Consider the following 17,881-nt stretch of genomic DNA (forward strand, 5'->3'; position numbering starts at 1 on the left):
CGCTCTTCCTCCTGATATCCGAGCTGAGGTTCTGGCACAGCAACAGGCACAAAGGATTCACCAGTCTCAGGAACTTGAAGGCCAGCCTGTTGAAATGGACACGGTCTCAATAATTGCAACATTTCCTTCTGAGTTGCGGGAAGAGGTACTAGACAATTGGCATTTAACTCCTATAGCTGTCATCTGAAGTTGTATCTTTACCTAATATTTTTTTTCAGGTGCTTTTAACATCATCGGATGCTATTCTTGCGAATCTTACACCTGCTCTTGTTGCGGAAGCAAACATGTTGCGTGAAAGGTTTGCTCATAGGTACCATAACCGTGCACTTTTCGGCATGTATCCTAGAAGTCGGAGAGGTGAGTCGTCCAGGCGAGCCGAGGCCATCTTATCTGGCTTGGATAGAGTTGAAGGGGGCGTTGCTTCACGTAGGTCTGCTGTAAAGGTTGTTGAAACTGATGGAGCTCCTCTCGTTAACACAGAAGCACTCCAGGCAATGATTCGCGTGCTTCGCATAGTTCAGGTACACCATGTACCTTCGATATAACTGACATATTTAACCCCCACGGAAAAATTGCAATTCATATTCCCTGTTTTGCAGCCTCTTTACAAGGGTCATCTGCAGAGACTTCTCCTGAATTTATGTGCTCATGGAGAAACCAGACTTTCCTTAGTCAAGATTTTGATGGATATGCTGATGCTTGATACAAGGAAACCTGTAAACTATTCAAGTTTTGCTGAACCACCTTATCGTCTCTATGGTTGTCAAAACAACGTAACATATTCACGCCCTCAGCATTTTGATGGTAAGTCTTTGTTTTGTACTGGATTTTGGCTCCATATTCTTACGAGAAACTATATTAATAATGAGATGTATAGGAAGTCTCTGATGCATATCTGGTTCATAAATTATGGCTTCTTGAACTTTCCTTTCTATATAGCCTGTTTATAACATCATTTTACTTGTGCTCACAGGAGTACCTCCTTTAGTGTCTCGACGTGTCCTTGAGACGTTGACATATCTGGCTCGAAACCATATGTATGTGGCCAAGAGTCTGCTTCAGTCTAGGCTTTCACTTCCTTCACTCCAAGATTCAGCAACCTCGGATAAGGCACGTGGAAAAGCTGTTGTGGTAAGTGACGATTACATGGACAGAAAGCACGATCAACAAGGATTGATAGCCTTTGCATTGCTTCTGAGCCTCTTAAACCAACCCCTGTATTTGAGAAGTGTGGCACATCTTGAACAGGTACTCCTTTTTATTCAGTATTATGGCTATGCATTTCTTTCTAAATGTTTTATGAAGATATTAACTCGGGTATGGATGTTTTTACTTGTCACTTTATCCAGCTTCTTAACTTACTGGAGGTCATCATCGACAATGCTGAGAGAAAGTTTATTTCGGCTGACAGATCAGATGGATCTGCCAGCCAGCAACAATCTACGCCTCAAGGTTCAGAAACTGAAAATAGTTTGGAGAATCGTGATATTTCCTCTGCTTCTGCTGGTCCATCAACCAAACTACCAGATTCTTCTGGAAGTTCTTCTGCTGGAGCGGAGAGTGGATGTGATGCTCAGAGTGTGTTGCTTAACTTGCCTCACTCAGAGCTCTGTTTGCTTTGTTCATTACTTGCTCGTGAAGGGTACGGTCTTAGAAGCCTTTTCACTTTCAATGTTTTCTGTTCGTTAATTTTATGCATGACATAAACTTTATTGTTCTTAAAATGTTAACACTAATAAAACTGTAGTAATTTGTGGTTAGTATTTGATTGTTATCTGACTGCATTTTTGTTCATTCAGTTTGTCAGATAACGCATACACACTCGTGGCAGAGGTGCTAAAGAAACTTGTGGCAATTGCTCCAAGCCATTGTCATCTGTTTATTACTGAGCTTGCAAATGCAATACAGAATTTGACAAGATCAGCTATGGACGAACTTCGCATGTTTGGTGGAGCGGTGAAAGCCCTGATAAGTACCACATCTTCGGATGGATCTGCAATTCTAAGGGTTTTGCAGGCACTAAGCTCCCTCATCAGTTTGCTGATTCTAAAAGACAAACACCAGCTGCAGAATTCAGAAGACAATGCTGTCGTGCTTTCTCAGCTTTCAGATATCAACTCAGCTTTGGAGCCTTTGTGGTTGGAATTGAGCATTTGCATAAGCAAAATAGAGGGGCATTCCGATAAAGCACAAGTTATTATACCTCCCTCTAGAAGTTCTACTAGTAAGCCAGGCGGGGTAAACCAGGCGCTTCCTGCAGGTGCTCAGAACATATTGCCATACATAGAGTCATTCTTCGTTACCTGTGAGAAGTTGCATCCCTCGCTACCTGGCTCCAGTCATGATTTGGGAATTTCTATGGTTTCTGAAGTTGAAGACCAGCAAAAGAGTCCAGGTCCTAGCTCAAAGGTAGATGAGAAGTATGCCTCCTTTGTGAAGTTTTCAGAGAAGCACAGGAGGCTACTCAATGCTTTTATCCGACAAAATCCTGGGCTACTTGAGAAATCTTTCGCGCTCATGTTGAAGGTTCCTCGTTTTGTTGAGTTTGATAACAAACGAGCATACTTCAGATCAAAGATAAAACACCAGCATGATCACCATCATAGCCCTTTGAGAATCTCTGTGAGAAGAGCCTATATTCTTGAAGATTCGTACAACCAATTGCGAATGAGATCAACCCAAGAGCTGAAAGGCAGGCTGACTGTTCATTTCCAAGGTGAAGAAGGCATTGATGCTGGTGGGCTTACCAGGGAATGGTATCAGCTGCTGTCCAGGGTTATTTTCGACAAAAATGCTCTTCTGTTCACAACAGTGGGCAATGACTCAACCTTCCAGCCAAATCCAAATTCTGTTTTCCAGACAGAACATCTCTCTTACTTCAAATTTGTTGGCCGTGTTGTAAGTTCTGGCTCATTTACTAACAGTTGTTGAAACCTATTGTATTTGCTTTTTAACTCATAATTTGATCTTTGTCCAGGTTGGCAAAGCTCTGTTTGACGGGCAACTCCTCGATGTTCACTTCACTCGTTCTTTTTACAAGCATATCTTGGGAGTCAAGGTCACTTATCATGATATCGAAGCCATAGATCCTGATTACTACAAAAACCTGAAGTGGATGCTTGAGGTATTTATGCTGTGTAGCGCTTTTCAACGATCTTGAGAAACTGTGTTTGGTTGATGAAGCAAACTTCATTTCTAACCTCGTTGATGTTACTTATCTGTTGTTTTAAATGCAGAATGATATAAGTGATGTCCTGGATCTGACCTTTAGCATTGACGCTGATGAGGAAAAGCTGATATTGTGTGAAAGGACAGAGGTAACTTGTCAGGGCTGTCAACACTTTCTTCAGAAGCAAGTATTGATTATCTTCTTCCCGTGGAAACATTCAAATGTTCTGTTTTTCCGATTTCTCGAAACAATGCAGGTAACTGATCATGAACTGATCCCTGGAGGCCGGAACATCAAAGTCACTGAAGAAACCAAGCATAGATACGTTGACCTAGTTGTTGAGCATCGATTAACCACTGCCATCCGCCCTCAGATAAATGCATTCCTAGAAGGATTTAACGAACTGATCCCGAGGGATTTAATATCAATCTTCAACGACAAGGAATTGGAGCTATTGATAAGTGGTCTTCCAGATATAGACTGTAAGTTTGTCTGGACCCAGAGTGTCAAGGCATTTATAAGCTTTCAAGCATATGTTCAAGTCTAAAAGCAAAAACTGGAGTTGGAAACCCCTTTTTTTTGTAACCTTGATTATGTTTTGTATTCCAGTGGATGATCTTAGGGCGAATACGGAATATTCTGGTTACAGTCCTGGATCTCCGGTCATCCAGTGGTTCTGGGAGGTTGTTCAGGGATTCAGCAAAGAAGATAAAGCTCGTCTTTTGCAGTTTGTGACAGGAACTTCGAAGGTAAAACACATGCCATCCTTCTATTCTCTTTCATTTTACGATCTGTTTTCCTTGTGCTTTTTTTCGCCTAACGGACAAAGATTCATGCTTAGGTGATAAACCTAGAAGTTCTCTCTGTTAAATACATCCTTGCATTGGTAAAATGTACTCGGACAATTTATGGCTTGTTTGATGACTGGCAATAGAACATTGTAGGCGGGTCACGAACTTTTGAGTCATTTATGTACTGAAATGATATTGTCAAGAGACGTGTTGATGAATTGGCTTTTATCCTACAAACTCTTCTGAATCAAACAGGTTCCTCTGGAAGGATTCAGCGCTCTTCAAGGAATTTCTGGCTCTCAGAAGTTCCAAATCCACAAGGCATACGGAAGCGTTAATCACTTGCCATCCGCACATACCTGGTACCAACCAGCACATATCTTATCTTGTAAACTCGTGAGAGGAAATATAAAATATTTACCAAGGAAACCTATTGATTCATCGGAAATATGCTCGATTTTTTTTTTTTTTTTTTTGCAGTTTCAATCAGTTGGATATGCCGGAATACCCGTCTAAGGAGCATCTGCAAGAGAGGCTGCTACTCGCTATCCACGAAGCCAACGAAGGGTTCGGGTTTGGGTAAAACAGAGCTCAGGGGAAAAAGTTGCTGCCTTTAGATTGTATTGGCAGTTTTATAACTCTTTACATACACATAATCTGGTTGTTTTTCCACCCCTTCTTTCTTTTAAACTTTGGGCAATGTACTAATGAATGGATGCAAGTGAAGAAAACGATGAGTTTGGGAGAGTTATTTGTACAGACTGTTTTTCTTTTCCTTGGCAAATTAAAATCATGTTTTTTCCTCTCTTGTATAATTGGTTCTTCGTTGCTTGCTTTGTTCCCAAGTTTTTACCAAATTCTGGCGCATCATTGGAAAAGGGAAGCAGAAAAAAAGGTTTTGCCTTTGGTTTAGATTTGTTATATTTTGGATTCAGGTCGTTATTATTAAAAAATTCATTAATTGTTTATGTTTGAATTTTCGTTTTCACTTGGAATTTTATTCAATCCAGATCAGGAGAAGCCAAGTCGGACATTTTTCTTTTATAATGTCTGGTTTAGTCAGATTGGCTTCCGGTTATGTCCGGTTAATGATCAACAACTCAGCTCTTCTTTACCTTTACCATACAGTAAAACAAGTGTAAATTGCTCCAAAGATTTGCACATTATTACCCAATCCTATATTACAGACGCCAAGTTTTGTTTTACAGATTTTTCAGACGCATTTGCATAGAAATCAAGAAACAGACCTTGAGGGTAAATCATTCTTCTAACAACACTTTTGACTGATATCCTCAAACTGCTCGTGCAAACTAGAAACAATCCCTTCTCTTCCCCAGATTTCTACACAAAGAAAGATCACAAGCTTTTTACCAAAGAACAAATGCACTTCTTGAGAATATCAAATGTTCTCCCCGTTTATAGACCGGAACCTGGGCTCCCAACGGTCAGCATTAAACCATGTGTCAATCTAACCGAAGCTCGAAGGCATGTCAAGATCCGTATCTGATGGATTGACTAGCTCTGCAAGTTGTTCCTGCATTCCCTAAAACCGAACGTTACTCTGCTTCACGCAAGAAGATAAAAGGCCATCAAGGTGAAACTTAAACCAAACAACTTACACTTCTACATCCTATGTTTTCAGGGGTATATATGCTTCTATATAGGACTATCGAAAAATGGTGCATGGCTTTCTTATACGAGTTTCAGGGCTCACCGTTTCATCATCATCAGCCGATGAGGATACTATTCCAACTGGCATAGAGTTAGACATACCAGCTGCTTCTTGCAAATCCTGCAAAAATAAGGCAAGGACATAGTTCTAAAGAAAGAAAGAAAAAGGAATAAATGTCCAACAAGTCTTTTTAAGTCCATCTTACACACCTTCCCATCTGGATTACCATCAGCATCAGTGGGAACTTCAACTATTGCGTTAGCCGGATCAATTGGTATTTGCTGAAAACAAAAATGAGGGTCTTAGATTGGATATAGATTTTGCAAACACAATAAGTCTTGAAGGACATGGCAGGACAACTTACAAGCTCCTCTGGATTGCCAGAGTCTTCTCCCATAATTGATGGTTTGATATCTAACAGTGTTTCCTGAAAGTCATCATGATAATTAGTTGGACAGATAACAAAATAGAAGTAATAACATGATAAAAGGAAAGTGCTTCAAAATCGGTGCCTCAAAATATTAGAAATTAATCCTCAATCTAGAATGTTACATACAGGTTCAGTCTGGTCAATAGAAGTCCTGGCTCCTTTACTGAGATCTCTCAACATTCCCTGAACATTCAAGAAGCCGCTCACGAAGAGAATGCACAAAAAATCAAAGAAGCCAAAATATAAACTTATTAAGACAGTAAAAACACTACAAATAGTTGAGGTTAACTCCACAAAAGAAAAAATCCAAACTCGTCGGGACCAACTTAAACATAATAATTTATTTCAGATGAGCTCTAGCAAAGAAACAAATATATTCGATATGATACTAAAAGGGAAGAAGATTTCCCAAACAAGAAAAGGCTTTGTACATGGAGAAAATAAGCAAAAGATGTCCACAGGCAAGGAATCAAAGTAGGCCAGCTTTCAACCTTTTATGGCATAAAGCGAGGAAAATCCCTGTACAAAGAATTTCTCTCATAAATTGTTCATAGCCCAAAGTTCTTGGCAAGACTTCTTAGTTTATAAAGTATGCAAGATTTCAGAAGCTTATGACAGTTAACCTCCCTCTGTGCCATCAACACATGAAGCAAGTTCGATAATAGAGAAAATGGCTGAAAGAAACAAACCCAGAGAGATAAACAAGAAGATAAAGAAAAGCAGAGCAAGAAAGGACCTTGTTGGCCCACATCAGACCACAGGCATTACATAAAGTCCTAGGTCCAGCTGGCCCACGGCGCATTGCAGGAGTATTATTTTCACTAACACCACAGTGCTGACATCTCCTAATGCTGAATGATATCGAGATGAACCCCAAATGGAAAGAAAATAGAAAAGACAACCCATCAGCAAGTGAACTTAGAGCCTCATTCAAAACTGACAATAGCATAGGAGAACCTGAAAATTCTGGAAGCCAAACTCACAGAGTTTCTGAGCGGGTGGTGCCATCTTGAAGGTCACTCTGGGCAGATTCCCAGTTTGAACCACCTGAACTTTCTTTAACTGATGCAAATTGTCCATTTTTACGGTGCATCCTGCATAACAAAATTACCCTACAGCATCAATCTGTTTGCCAGAACTGGATGGGAAAGGAAAACAAGCTACCCAAATCGAACCCTAAAACAAATTAGCAAGAGACTCCTATACCTCTGTGCAACTTCTTTTCGCACTGTATATCTAATTCTCTTGTCAAAACATCTCTCCTTACGCTTCTCACGGAACCTAACTAGAGAAGCTAATCGTCTTGACAAATTTGAGCGTCTCGGATTATCTCCCACACACAAACCCTGGAAAAGATAGCAAGTGAAACATATAAACAGGAGCAAAGAATCCATATATTTGACCATAAAACTTCAATAAATTACCCTGTTATTTTCAAAAGGAAGTTCGACTGTTGGAACAGCTGTAGGTATATCACGCCCTCCCAAGAGCAGAAGAACTGCTTGCACCTGAGGCAAACAGACCAACCAAGAATACCGCAATCATTAAGAAGAACTTTGAACCTGTACAACACATTCTTAATGAGCAAACAGATCCAATATCAGACTCAGCTGTCGTTGTAACCACCTGCCATGACTCGTATATCCAATCAAAGCAAAAAAAAAATCGATCCAGCTTTGTCATCTCAGGACCTTCCCCTCACTTACTCGCCCAACTATTCTGCTTAGTGGAATCAGCGCAGAACTTAATGAAACTATGTCATAAACTTAAGCCAGGAAAAAATCTTTTCTAAACTTATCCAGATCAAACAAGAGGGACGCCAAGTTCATACATTATCATAATCACGGTAACCAAAACATTGCGTCCAGCACAAGAAACACCATAAGGACTTCCCCAAATACAGAAAACTTTGACAGCCGCTAAACAGTACTTGAACATTCAATAGCACAAACAGTAGCTCTAAGCAGAAACCCATGAACTAGAATCCAAATTTTGGAAATAAAAAAAAAAAACGAAAATTCCAAGCTGAAGTGTCGAAAAGAAACCACAAGACTTTACCTTCTCTGGTGTAACAGCAGGAAAAACATAGACCTCTCCTTCAAACGAGAGAGTTAGCTCACTGGTCCTCGAAGAAGACCCCATGGAGACACCTACATCACTTACAGAGTTCACCTTCATCTCCTCCACATCGTCCATCAGATCATCACTCCCACCGCCGTCGTACTCGCCCTCGTCCTCCACTATCTGAATCGGAAGAATTGCCGCCATTGACCGACGACAAGTTATCCCCGGACAATCAACACACTCTCCGCCCGTAACGGACCCGTTTCATCAATCACGCAGTGAATCCGTCCTCGAATTCTCCTCCCGAAACCCTAACACCTAAATTCCCGTAATTATTAGCTGAACTCGAAGAAGCTCCAGAAATGGATAAAATTAATCACGAATTTTGAACAGAAGAAAGAGATGCGCTAAATATAGCTTAGATTTGCGGGGAAGAGAAGTCGAAGTTCCTCGAAGAAACTCAATTTGGAATTATTTATTTTCAATGTTTTTGTTTCGATTTTTTTCTCTCTTTTTCTTCTTCCCATGAAAAGGGAATATTTATATCATATGTCAACTTGTCGTAACTTTTATCCTGTCGGGCGGGTTTATAATCAGGTGTTTCGCGGTCTTGTGTCATAGGTGAACTCCGGACTTCTGGGCCGTCGATTCTCGGAGATGCGATGAAATAGGTCCGAGTCCAGAAATGAAAAATGAATTGATGTGTAAGGCTAATAAAAAATTATAAATACTTAATCTAAATCTCATTTGATAATCAAATGAATAAGATAAATAAATTTAAATTCGAAGTTATTTTAAAAATTTTGTTATTGTTTGTTCTCTTTCTATAATCAAACTTGTAATCATCACATAACATGTAAATATGCTACTAAATTTCCCAAGGATTTGAAAAGAGACATTAAACGTCTATCTTTACCTTAATCTCCTCAACAAAGTATGGTATTTGTTCCTCCATGAGTATGATTATGATAACCCCCTATCCAATTTATATTCTAAGACGGAATGAAGCCACTTACTATGATGAATTGGAAATAAAGAAATTAATTTTTTCTTGGAATTAAATCTATTAGGGAGTCAATCGGTCCGGTCTAAATTTTTTCATGTCTAATAAACTAAATTCAAAGTTTGATCCTATAGAATTGGAGTTCAAATCATATTTGGACTGAATTGAGTTGGTCCGCTTAATATATAAAAAATATCATATTTTTATATATTTTTTAATTTATTTTTTTTTAAAAAAAATGAATCGGATTTGAGGTTAACCCAAAATTTGTTGAGCTTAGTCCGATAAAACCTGGGTCCAATTTAGACTCGACTCGAAAGTCGTGTCTATATTCTTAAATCTAAAATCAAAGGTTTTGGATTTTTGATTTTATTTTCTAGGTGGAAGAATTTTATTTTTAAACATATAGCGATTCTTGTTTGGCAAGCTCTGACATACATTATATGGAGTGAAAACCCATAATTGTTGTATTGGTTATGGTTTACCATTATTTTACTTTCATGTGGTTTATTAGGAGATTTTGTTAACCACTAGATGGAACCATCACCGACCTGGTTGTATTGGCTTTTCACCAGCTGGATAGGTTGGAAAAGCGTGCAAGAGTTAGAAAGGAATGAACAAAAAAAAGACTCACAAAGAAGGTTTCGAAACATTCATTTGGATTATGATTATAAATCTTTTTTTTTTTTTACTATAACAAATGTTATTTTCGTGAAAACTAGCCCAATAGTCCTTAATGGGCCGATATGAGCCTTGTTAGAAGTGGGTCCAATTAAACCGAACAGTGAATAGGGTAGTGCTTTCTTCACCCCGCGTGAATTTACTATTTTACCCTTGCTCGTCTTCCCCACGACGACGACCCCTCCCTCTCTCGCTCCTCTCCTTTTCCTCTCTGTGCCTCGCTTCGAAGAAATCTCTTTTCTCGAGGAAAGTCTCTCTTTTTCTGCACAGTGCTTCGGAATTAGGATTAGGGTTAGCCTTTGTTTTTTTTTTTGTGTGTGCCCTCGTTTTTGTTCGATCAATGCGAAGCGAATTGAACTGAGGTTCTACTCTCCGATGTACGGTCCTCATCCGCAGGCGATGAACAACGCCAACCAGATTGGTTCCACCGGCGCCGGTGCTTCTGCCTCAGCCGGGGAAGACGATGGCTTCGGCTCCGCCGCGACGTCCCGTCACATTACCTACGACGGAGGTGTCTCCATGGACGAAATCCCGCGCCATGACTCCATGTATGTTCACGGCGGTGTCCCCGAACTGGTTCCCCATGGCTCTGAGTTGGTTCCTCATCGCTCCGAGAGCTCCGATTTGATGGTTTCTCGGCAACCGGAGGGGCCGAATCAGCTCACACTCTCGTTCCGTGGCCAGGTTTACGTTTTCGACGCTGTTGGACCTGATAAGGTATTTCGACTTATACGTTCGTATTCCGAATTCAAATTCAACGACAAGTATGGGATTTGTCTAATGCAAAGCGTGAACCCTTAGGTCGACACAGTCTTGTCGTTACTGGGAGGGTGTCCGGAGCTATCTCCAGGACCGCAGGGCATGGAAACACCTCAGCAGAATTTGGTAATCTGGTTGTCAGTATGAATGGGTTGGGTGCCGTAGTTTAGTCTACTGATGGGTTATTTAGTATTTTTATGGCGTTTGGTCTCCAATCGACATTGGTACTGTGATTTTATTTTCAGCCTGTTCTTGAATATCAAAACCAATGTAGCCTCCCACAAAGGGCACAGTCCTTGGATAGATTCCGGAAGAAGAGGGATGCGAGATGTTTCGAGAAGAAAGTAAGATACGGTGTCCGCCAGGAAGTTGCCTTAAGGTCAGGGGAATTTCTATTTTATATGCTTTGGTTCAGTTTGTCTGATCGTTGTCGTATGGTTTCGGATTAGTCTGGTTTCTCTACAATTTGAAATTCATATTAGATTTCTAGTTCAAAAGGTCGCGGCATAAACCTGGAAAGCTTTGAGTGATATGCATATGTGTCAAGGAAGCTGATTTTGTGGCACGTTCTTGCCGAGATTTTTCTGCATACTTGTAGTTTGTATGCTAGGTGATTACTCCTTTGAGGATGCTGGCGATTTCTGCTTTCACAATTTCTGTGGCCAATGAGCTAAAGTTTCCTTTTAAACTAGCAATCTTTTTTTTTCCCGGGTGCAAGGTTCACAGAAGAATTTTCATATTCAGCTAAACCCATTACAACGAATAACTAGTTTATTTTCATATATCTTTTTAGACGGTTTTGGTACCATATACGCTCAGTGATTTACGTGTGGAGGTTTTCATTTTTCATGGTATCTTTTAATCTATCTAATCATTTTTGTAGTTGAATAGGTCAGACCTTAATCTTGGTAGCGGGTAAGTTAATTGGCTTAACTTGATTTCCCGGTCTGCATGTTGTAATCGATCTACATTTATGTTTCATGTGCAAGATTAGATTTCGCATCCTTTTATACTTGTTTGCCCTCTTCACACATGTACCAGAATGCCACGTAACAAAGGCCAATTTTCCTCCTCTAAGAAGCCTGATAGCACCTATAGCTCGGGCACGGATCAAGAATCTACACAAAACGATGATGGCCATCCAAATATTTCGTGAGTTCTGTATCCACCTTTTAACTGCCGCATTTTTCATATTTGCTAAGGAATGTGCGATGATTATGTTAATCTTATTATAAGAAGTGTAAATCTCTATCTTATGTAGGTGTACTCATTGTGGCATTAGCTCCAAGTGCACGCCAATGATGCGACGCGGCCCATTAGGCCCCAGGACTCTTTGCAATGCCTGTGGACTCTTTTGGTCCTACAAGGTATGTATTTTTCTATATACAAACATGAATTTTATATTACGCATAGATTGACACCTCAGTAATCAACGTATTCATCGATCAAAACATTGTTCAATCCTGTAGGGTACGATGAGGGATCTCTCCAAGAAGTTTGATGATAATCAATCGCTGATCGTAAAACAGGTAAAAGCCTAGTAATTTCCTTCAGTGTCACACTGGTTTCACTCATATGAGGCGAGTTTTTGGATAATGCTTGATGCTAGGGCGATGGTGATGCCGATACTGATGCTGCTGCTGATGCTAATAACTCGAATGCTGGAGCTGTGATTCACGGACGCAAAACTTTGGTTTGTGTCGCGGGGGGTGATAATTCTAGTTTCTCAGGTGATCATTAGAATTGTAGTTACATGAATCTAATCTAAAATATCAAAGAAAATAGTATCATCTTATATATACTTCTTCCCACCATATGTATAGATAACCATATCTGTACATCAAATCAGTATTTTAGATCAGATATCTTGAATTGGGGGATTATCCAAAATACCCCAAATGTGCTAAAACTACTTCTAGGTCTACCCTCCACTTTTTTTAAAAAAATTCCAACTTCTAAAATACCCTTCTAAATGCATATTTCCCATTTTACCCTTTAATATTTTAATTAATATAATTTTTTTTATCATTTTCTCTTTCCTCACCGATTTCTCTCTCTTCATTAATGTTTTTTATTTATTATTTTTCATATTTTCTCTCTCCTCATTTTATTTTTATTTTTTCTGATTCTCTCTATTCTCGACACGTGTAATATTGTGACCATGTGACCTTGTGACCTTGTGACCATATAACCATGTGACCCATATGATCTTATGATCCATATCACCTCATGATCGGTATGCTCATGCGAACTATGTCTTTGTAATCCGAGACATATAGTACCAAATATCATAAATAATTAGACGTATCATATATGCGATATAATCACCGTTAATCTCTATCTTCAATAATGTCTTTGAATTTTAATATCATCAAATATGATTTTATTGTAATTTTATACTATGTGACCATTGTTGTCCATTATGACCTATGACTCAATCACCAAAGAAATATAAGTATAAATATGGTTTTTAAGTATAAATATGGTTTATACATTGTTATATATATGTTTCATAATGTTTTATGAGTACTTTTGATAAAATTGGTATATTTCATCTATAAACCCCTTAAATTATTTTGAAAATTTTCTCATACGTTATATATTTGATATATAGACTATCATAAACCACCACGAAGTTTAAAAATTAAAATTTGACCTATATTTATCAACACATTTCGGTCACGGGTCACAATCGGTCACAATGGTCACACAGTGTAAAATTGCACTTCGGTCACATGGTCACATGCCGGTCACAATGGGTCACAACGTTGGCTTATGTGAGTTCATTTATTTAGTGTGTAATAGAGTCAAATATATGTGAAAATTCATCTTCAATAATACAATATTATTATGGTACAAACACAATATTATATAAAAGTTATAATACTATATTGTACAAATATATTACAACATCATTAATCAAGACTCTTTGACATTATTGTACAAATGTTTTGTAATACATTATAATACAAATACACCACAAAGAGACGATGTATGAACTTCATACTCGCATTATAAAGTATCACATGATCTATATAGGATGCAACTACTTTGCGTGTGATACCATGTTCATAGAGATGATCAACGCATGACTAGAATTAGGAGACATAACAACAAAGATTTTCGAAGACGAAAGCGTAAACTTTTAATTTATTTATCATATGTCTACTTTTGTACTATTTTTAACATTAAAATATTATTTATGCGATTTTTTTGTTTCAAAGTAATCATTATAAATGCTTTCCATTATGTTTTATAGTGTTTTATGAGTATTTTGAACAAATTTGGTGTCTTTGTTTAATAAACATCTCACAATGTTTTGTAATTTCCTCATACACAACATTTTGGTTTGAAAATGTTGTAGGTGAAAATTTGAGGTTAAAAATTGAGAGGAAAAAAATATAGGGTTAAAAGAGAAATTATATAGAGTTGAATATTCAAATTGGGCCCCACATTAAAAGCAAAATATAAATAATGATTGTGGGCCCCACGAAACATGAAAAGCTGGTGAAATTCTGACTAGTTCTCCGTGTGGACCCCACAACATATTTCGGTCACAATGGGTCACAGTCGGTCACAACCGGTCACAACCTTCGATTCATGCGATTTTTGTTAATTTAATCACTCTATAATGTTACATATCCCTCATAAGTCTATTCTATATTATTTCAAAAACTAAAATATGGTTTTTACGATTTTTGTGTTTCAATGTTATTCTTCCAAATGTATTTCTATATGTTTCATAATGTTTTATGAGTACTTTTGATAAAATTGGTATATTTCATCTATAAACCCCTTAAATTATTTTGAAAATTTTCTCATACGTTATATATTTGTTTTTCCTCTCAATTTTTAACCTCAAATTTTCACCTACAACATTTTCAAACCAAAATGTTGTGTATGAGGAAATTACAAAACATTGTGAGATGTTTATTAAACAAAGACACCAAATTTGTTCAAAATACTCATAAAACACTATAAAACATAATGGAAAGCATTTATAATGATTACTTTGAAACAAAAAAATCGCATAAATAATATTTTAATGTTAAAAATAGTACAAAAGTAGACATATGATAAATAAATTAAAAGTTTACGCTTTCGTCTTCGAAAATCTTTGTTGTTATGTCTCCTAATTCTAGTCATGCGTTGATCATCTCTATGAACATGGTATCACACGCAAAGTAGTTGTATCCTATATAGATCATGTGATACTTTATAATGCGAGTATGAAGTTCATACATCGTCTCTTCCATGTGCTACAAAATACATCTCACAATGTTTTGTAATTTCCTCATACACAACATTTTGGTTTGAAAATGTTGTAGGTGAAAATTTGAGGTTAAAAATTGAGAGGAAAAAAATATAGGGTTAAAAGAGAAATTATATAGAGTTGAATATTCAAATTGGGCCCCACATTAAAAGCAAAATATAAATAATGATTGTGGGCCCCACGAAACATGAAAAGCTGGTGAAATTCTGACTAGTTCTCCGTGTGGACCCCACAACATATTTCGGTCACAATGGGTCACAGTCGGTCACAACCGGTCACAACCTTCGATTCATGCGATTTTTGTTAATTTAATCACTCTATAATGTTACATATCCCTCATAAGTCTATTCTATATTATTTCAAAAACTAAAATATGGTTTTTACGATTTTTGTGTTTCAATGTTATTCTTCCAAATGTATTTCTATATGTTTCATAATGTTTTATGAGTACTTTTGATAAAATTGGTATATTTCATCTATAAACCCCTAAATAAAATATTCATAAATAAAATATTAATAAATTAATAAATATGAAGGAAAAAATAATAAAATAAAAATGGAGAAGAGAGTTAAAAAATATAAATATTAAAGTTAAAATAAAAATATTAAAAAGAAAGCGGAAGAAGATGCAATGGAATTAAAAGAAAGGAAAAATATTAATAAAATATTATATTAAATGAAGGATAATTGAGTCTTTATATTTTTATTTGGGGTTATATTTGTCTTTTGTAGTGTGAACACAATTTTTTTTTTAATTTTTTGTTTGGAGGGTAGGAGTAGAAGTGGTTGTAGGGGAGGAGAGGTATTTTAGATATATTGCCTCTTGAATTCCAGTTTCTGCAACATACGATGTCGTTGCCCTGCCGTTCTAACATCTGTCTCGATAAAGGGTAGCCCGGTAAGCATCCTGTTGAGTGGGATTCGGGAAAGGGTCCCACCATAAAAGTGTATTGTAGGCAAACCTTATCTTACATGCTATCCTGTAAGAGGTTGTCTCTAGGACTCGAACCTTGCATCCCGCCTGTCGTGATATTCGTTGTTTTTCATTCGTGCTGGTAGGAAAACTCGTGTTTTCGCTCGCCGGACCTCGTTCATAACCCGTCCTGAAGAACTTTAAACCTCATTGACCGAAAAATTAATGTTTTTCCTATTGAAAATCAAATTAGATCTGAATATTAAAAAGAAAAAGCGAATTAAAAACCAATATAAAAATTGAATAGGTGGTATTAGATATATATACACATGAGGTTTTAACAAAACCGAAAAACTACTAAAAGAAAATAATGAAACTAAATATTATGGAAACCCGAAAGATCGACTCGGGGAAGCGTTTGATAAGGATTAGCAAGACCGAGAAGAGAACAAATCATGCATCGAATCCAAACCATATTTAGTAATAACGTTCACTGCAAGTAATTACACAAAAATATTTAGTGGGTTCATTCACGGTTGAGTGAGAATATACGCTTTTCCGATTCTTGAGGGTTTCGTATTTAAATGGATAACACAAAATAAAAAAGAGAAAAATAAAAAGATATAATAGAATTAATTTCGGTTCTAATTTTATATTATTAATTCCATTGAATTTAATTTAAAAAATTGTATGGCTCAACTTGTATAACACATCCACTCAAAGTAAAACTAAATATTATTAGTTTAATTGTATATACCCCTAATAAAATACTTTTACTCCTTTCATTTCTTTCTGTATTAAAACATATTTTAACGTTCTAAAAGAAGTAAAGAGATGGGAAGAGAAGATAAGAGCACGAGGGCCGAGTCATTAAAAGCGACACCTTCTCGATCAATCCAAACATAAACTAAATTAAAACAAAGTTTTTTATTTTAATAATTTTATTATAATAAAATTTATTGGACGGTTCTCACTACTCAATGCTGTTTCTGTTCATATTCTCTTCGCTAGATCCATAATAAAATATGCCTTTAATTTGATTATATTATCAACCTCTTTTGTAGCTACCAAGTTTGGGTGTCTGGTGACAAAACATGTAAATCATGCTCTCATCCTGGGTTCAAATCCAAGCGTGGGAAGAGGTATTCACATGGACTTCTCCAATCTTATAGGAGATGTAATTGGGCCAAAAGAACCGGTGAACTTCCGGATTATAAAAAAAAATATATTTTGTAGCTAAGTGGTCCCAAAAGGGTTTGCATTTAGGTAATGAAAACCCTAATATTATAATCCACATGCATGCATGCATGGCTTTTGCTCATTTTTTTTGATACATTGGGGAACCCCGTAACTACCTACCCTTACAAACGGAGACGAACTGGCCACCACCCGCGCCTAACAGTCTCCATGGACCTCAGTCCGCCGGACCTGGCCACCAGGTGCGCCTAACGCTCGGGCCGTAGTTGGGCTTAGGCGCCTACGGGTCAAACCCCAAACCCACGCGCACGAGCCTGCAACACACGCGTAGGAGGTAAATCGGCCCGTTATGACAGGCTGGCAGACGAGTAGGTCAGAGGAAGTGAGACGGCGAGGAATCGAACTCCCCACCTCATGAATGCTCCCCATGCTCACTACCACCTGACCCGGGGGCGAACCCCATGGCTTTTGCTCATTGGTGCGTACGTTTCATCTAAACCCTAATATGTTTTTTAAATGTCACATTATTTCATATGCTCGTATCTATATTTTAATGGTCGAACGCAAAATGATTTGATCAGTATATATACAGATATATATGATCAGTATATATATAAAATAAAATTATGACAACATGAGCTTGGAAATTGATCTTTCCATTTGATATTTCCTCGAACTCAATCTTTTTTATAGAAAACATTATATTGGTTCATTTTTTTAAGATTTACATCACATAAAAAAACACAATATTTTTAGCAAACACATAAAGGTTACAAACTATACTAAAAAGTGGATATTTTTTAATGTCCATACAAATGTTAGATATCAGTGAGATATAATAATTTAATATTTTATAATCTAAAATGACTACAATATTTAAATAAGATGACAAATTAGTAGTTGTCATCTAAAATGGTTAATTAATATCA

At 37.3% G+C, this 17,881-nt stretch overlaps 3 protein-coding genes across 5 annotated transcripts in view; 2 read left to right on the top strand and 1 right to left on the bottom strand.

The window, feature by feature from the left end:
• The window catches only part of LOC104799856 (E3 ubiquitin-protein ligase UPL2-like), a 14,531-nt gene extending 9,766 nt beyond the window's left edge, over positions 1–4,765 (top strand). The window contains exons 7-18 of the mRNA XM_010522532.1: positions 1–145; positions 219–521; positions 600–804; positions 974–1,248; positions 1,350–1,642; positions 1,800–2,898; positions 2,978–3,124; positions 3,237–3,317; positions 3,426–3,651; positions 3,779–3,918; positions 4,216–4,322; positions 4,441–4,765. Of these exons, the coding sequence (XP_010520834.1) occupies positions 1–145; positions 219–521; positions 600–804; positions 974–1,248; positions 1,350–1,642; positions 1,800–2,898; positions 2,978–3,124; positions 3,237–3,317; positions 3,426–3,651; positions 3,779–3,918; positions 4,216–4,322; positions 4,441–4,543 (3,124 nt within the window). The 3' untranslated portion in view covers positions 4,544–4,765. The remainder of the gene's footprint in view (positions 146–218; positions 522–599; positions 805–973; positions 1,249–1,349; positions 1,643–1,799; positions 2,899–2,977; positions 3,125–3,236; positions 3,318–3,425; positions 3,652–3,778; positions 3,919–4,215; positions 4,323–4,440) is intronic.
• Positions 4,766–5,095: 330 nt separating this feature from the next.
• LOC104799857 (GATA transcription factor 24-like) lies at positions 5,096–8,645 on the bottom strand. Of its 3 annotated transcripts, none has more exons than XM_010522534.1 (10): positions 8,121–8,645; positions 7,487–7,570; positions 7,269–7,408; positions 7,046–7,156; positions 6,799–6,913; positions 6,189–6,245; positions 5,997–6,059; positions 5,842–5,913; positions 5,675–5,752; positions 5,096–5,494 (listed from the first exon to the last, which is right to left on the bottom strand). In XM_010522534.1, the coding sequence occupies exons 1-10, from the start codon at positions 8,328–8,330 to the stop codon at positions 5,429–5,431; spliced, it is 996 nt and encodes a 331-aa protein (XP_010520836.1). In that variant the 5' UTR covers positions 8,331–8,645; the 3' UTR covers positions 5,096–5,428. The 3 variants fall into 3 exon arrangements, with proteins under 3 accessions (XP_010520836.1, XP_010520835.1, XP_010520837.1); XM_010522533.1 differs by having other exon boundaries at positions 5,096–5,503; XM_010522535.1 differs by having other exon boundaries at positions 5,434–5,521.
• Positions 8,646–9,986: 1,341 nt separating this feature from the next.
• On the top strand, positions 9,987–12,430 carry LOC104799858 (GATA transcription factor 25). The gene is made up of 7 exons (XM_010522536.2): positions 9,987–10,527; positions 10,612–10,695; positions 10,815–10,948; positions 11,611–11,721; positions 11,831–11,936; positions 12,039–12,098; positions 12,179–12,430. Exons 1-7 carry the CDS (start codon positions 10,186–10,188, stop codon positions 12,308–12,310), a joined length of 969 nt encoding a protein of 322 aa, XP_010520838.1. The 5' UTR covers positions 9,987–10,185; the 3' UTR covers positions 12,311–12,430.
• Positions 12,431–17,881: the final 5,451 nt, after the last annotated feature.

The sequence above is a fragment of the Tarenaya hassleriana genome, unplaced genomic scaffold, assembly GCF_000463585.1.
Source record: "Tarenaya hassleriana unplaced genomic scaffold, ASM46358v1 Cleome61, whole genome shotgun sequence".
Classification (NCBI taxonomy): domain Eukaryota; kingdom Viridiplantae; phylum Streptophyta; class Magnoliopsida; order Brassicales; family Cleomaceae; genus Tarenaya; species Tarenaya hassleriana.

Coding starts and splice junctions, on each gene's coding strand:
- LOC104799857 (XM_010522533.1), bottom strand. CDS start 8,330: ATGGCGGCAATTCTTCCGATTCAGATAGTGGAGGACGAGGGCGAGTAC. Junction 7,157..7,268: donor CGAAAAGAAGTTGCACAGAG/GTATAGGAGTCT, acceptor TTTGTTATGCAG/GATGCACCGTAAAAATGGAC. Junction 5,753..5,841: donor ATGGTAATCCAGATGGGAAG/GTGTGTAAGATG, acceptor TTATTTTTGCAG/GATTTGCAAGAAGCAGCTGG.
- LOC104799858 (XM_010522536.2), top strand. CDS start 10,186: ATGTACGGTCCTCATCCGCAGGCGATGAACAACGCCAACCAGATTGGT. Junction 10,949..11,610: donor CGCCAGGAAGTTGCCTTAAG/GTCAGGGGAATT, acceptor CACATGTACCAG/AATGCCACGTAACAAAGGCC. Junction 11,937..12,038: donor GACTCTTTTGGTCCTACAAG/GTATGTATTTTT, acceptor TCAATCCTGTAG/GGTACGATGAGGGATCTCTC.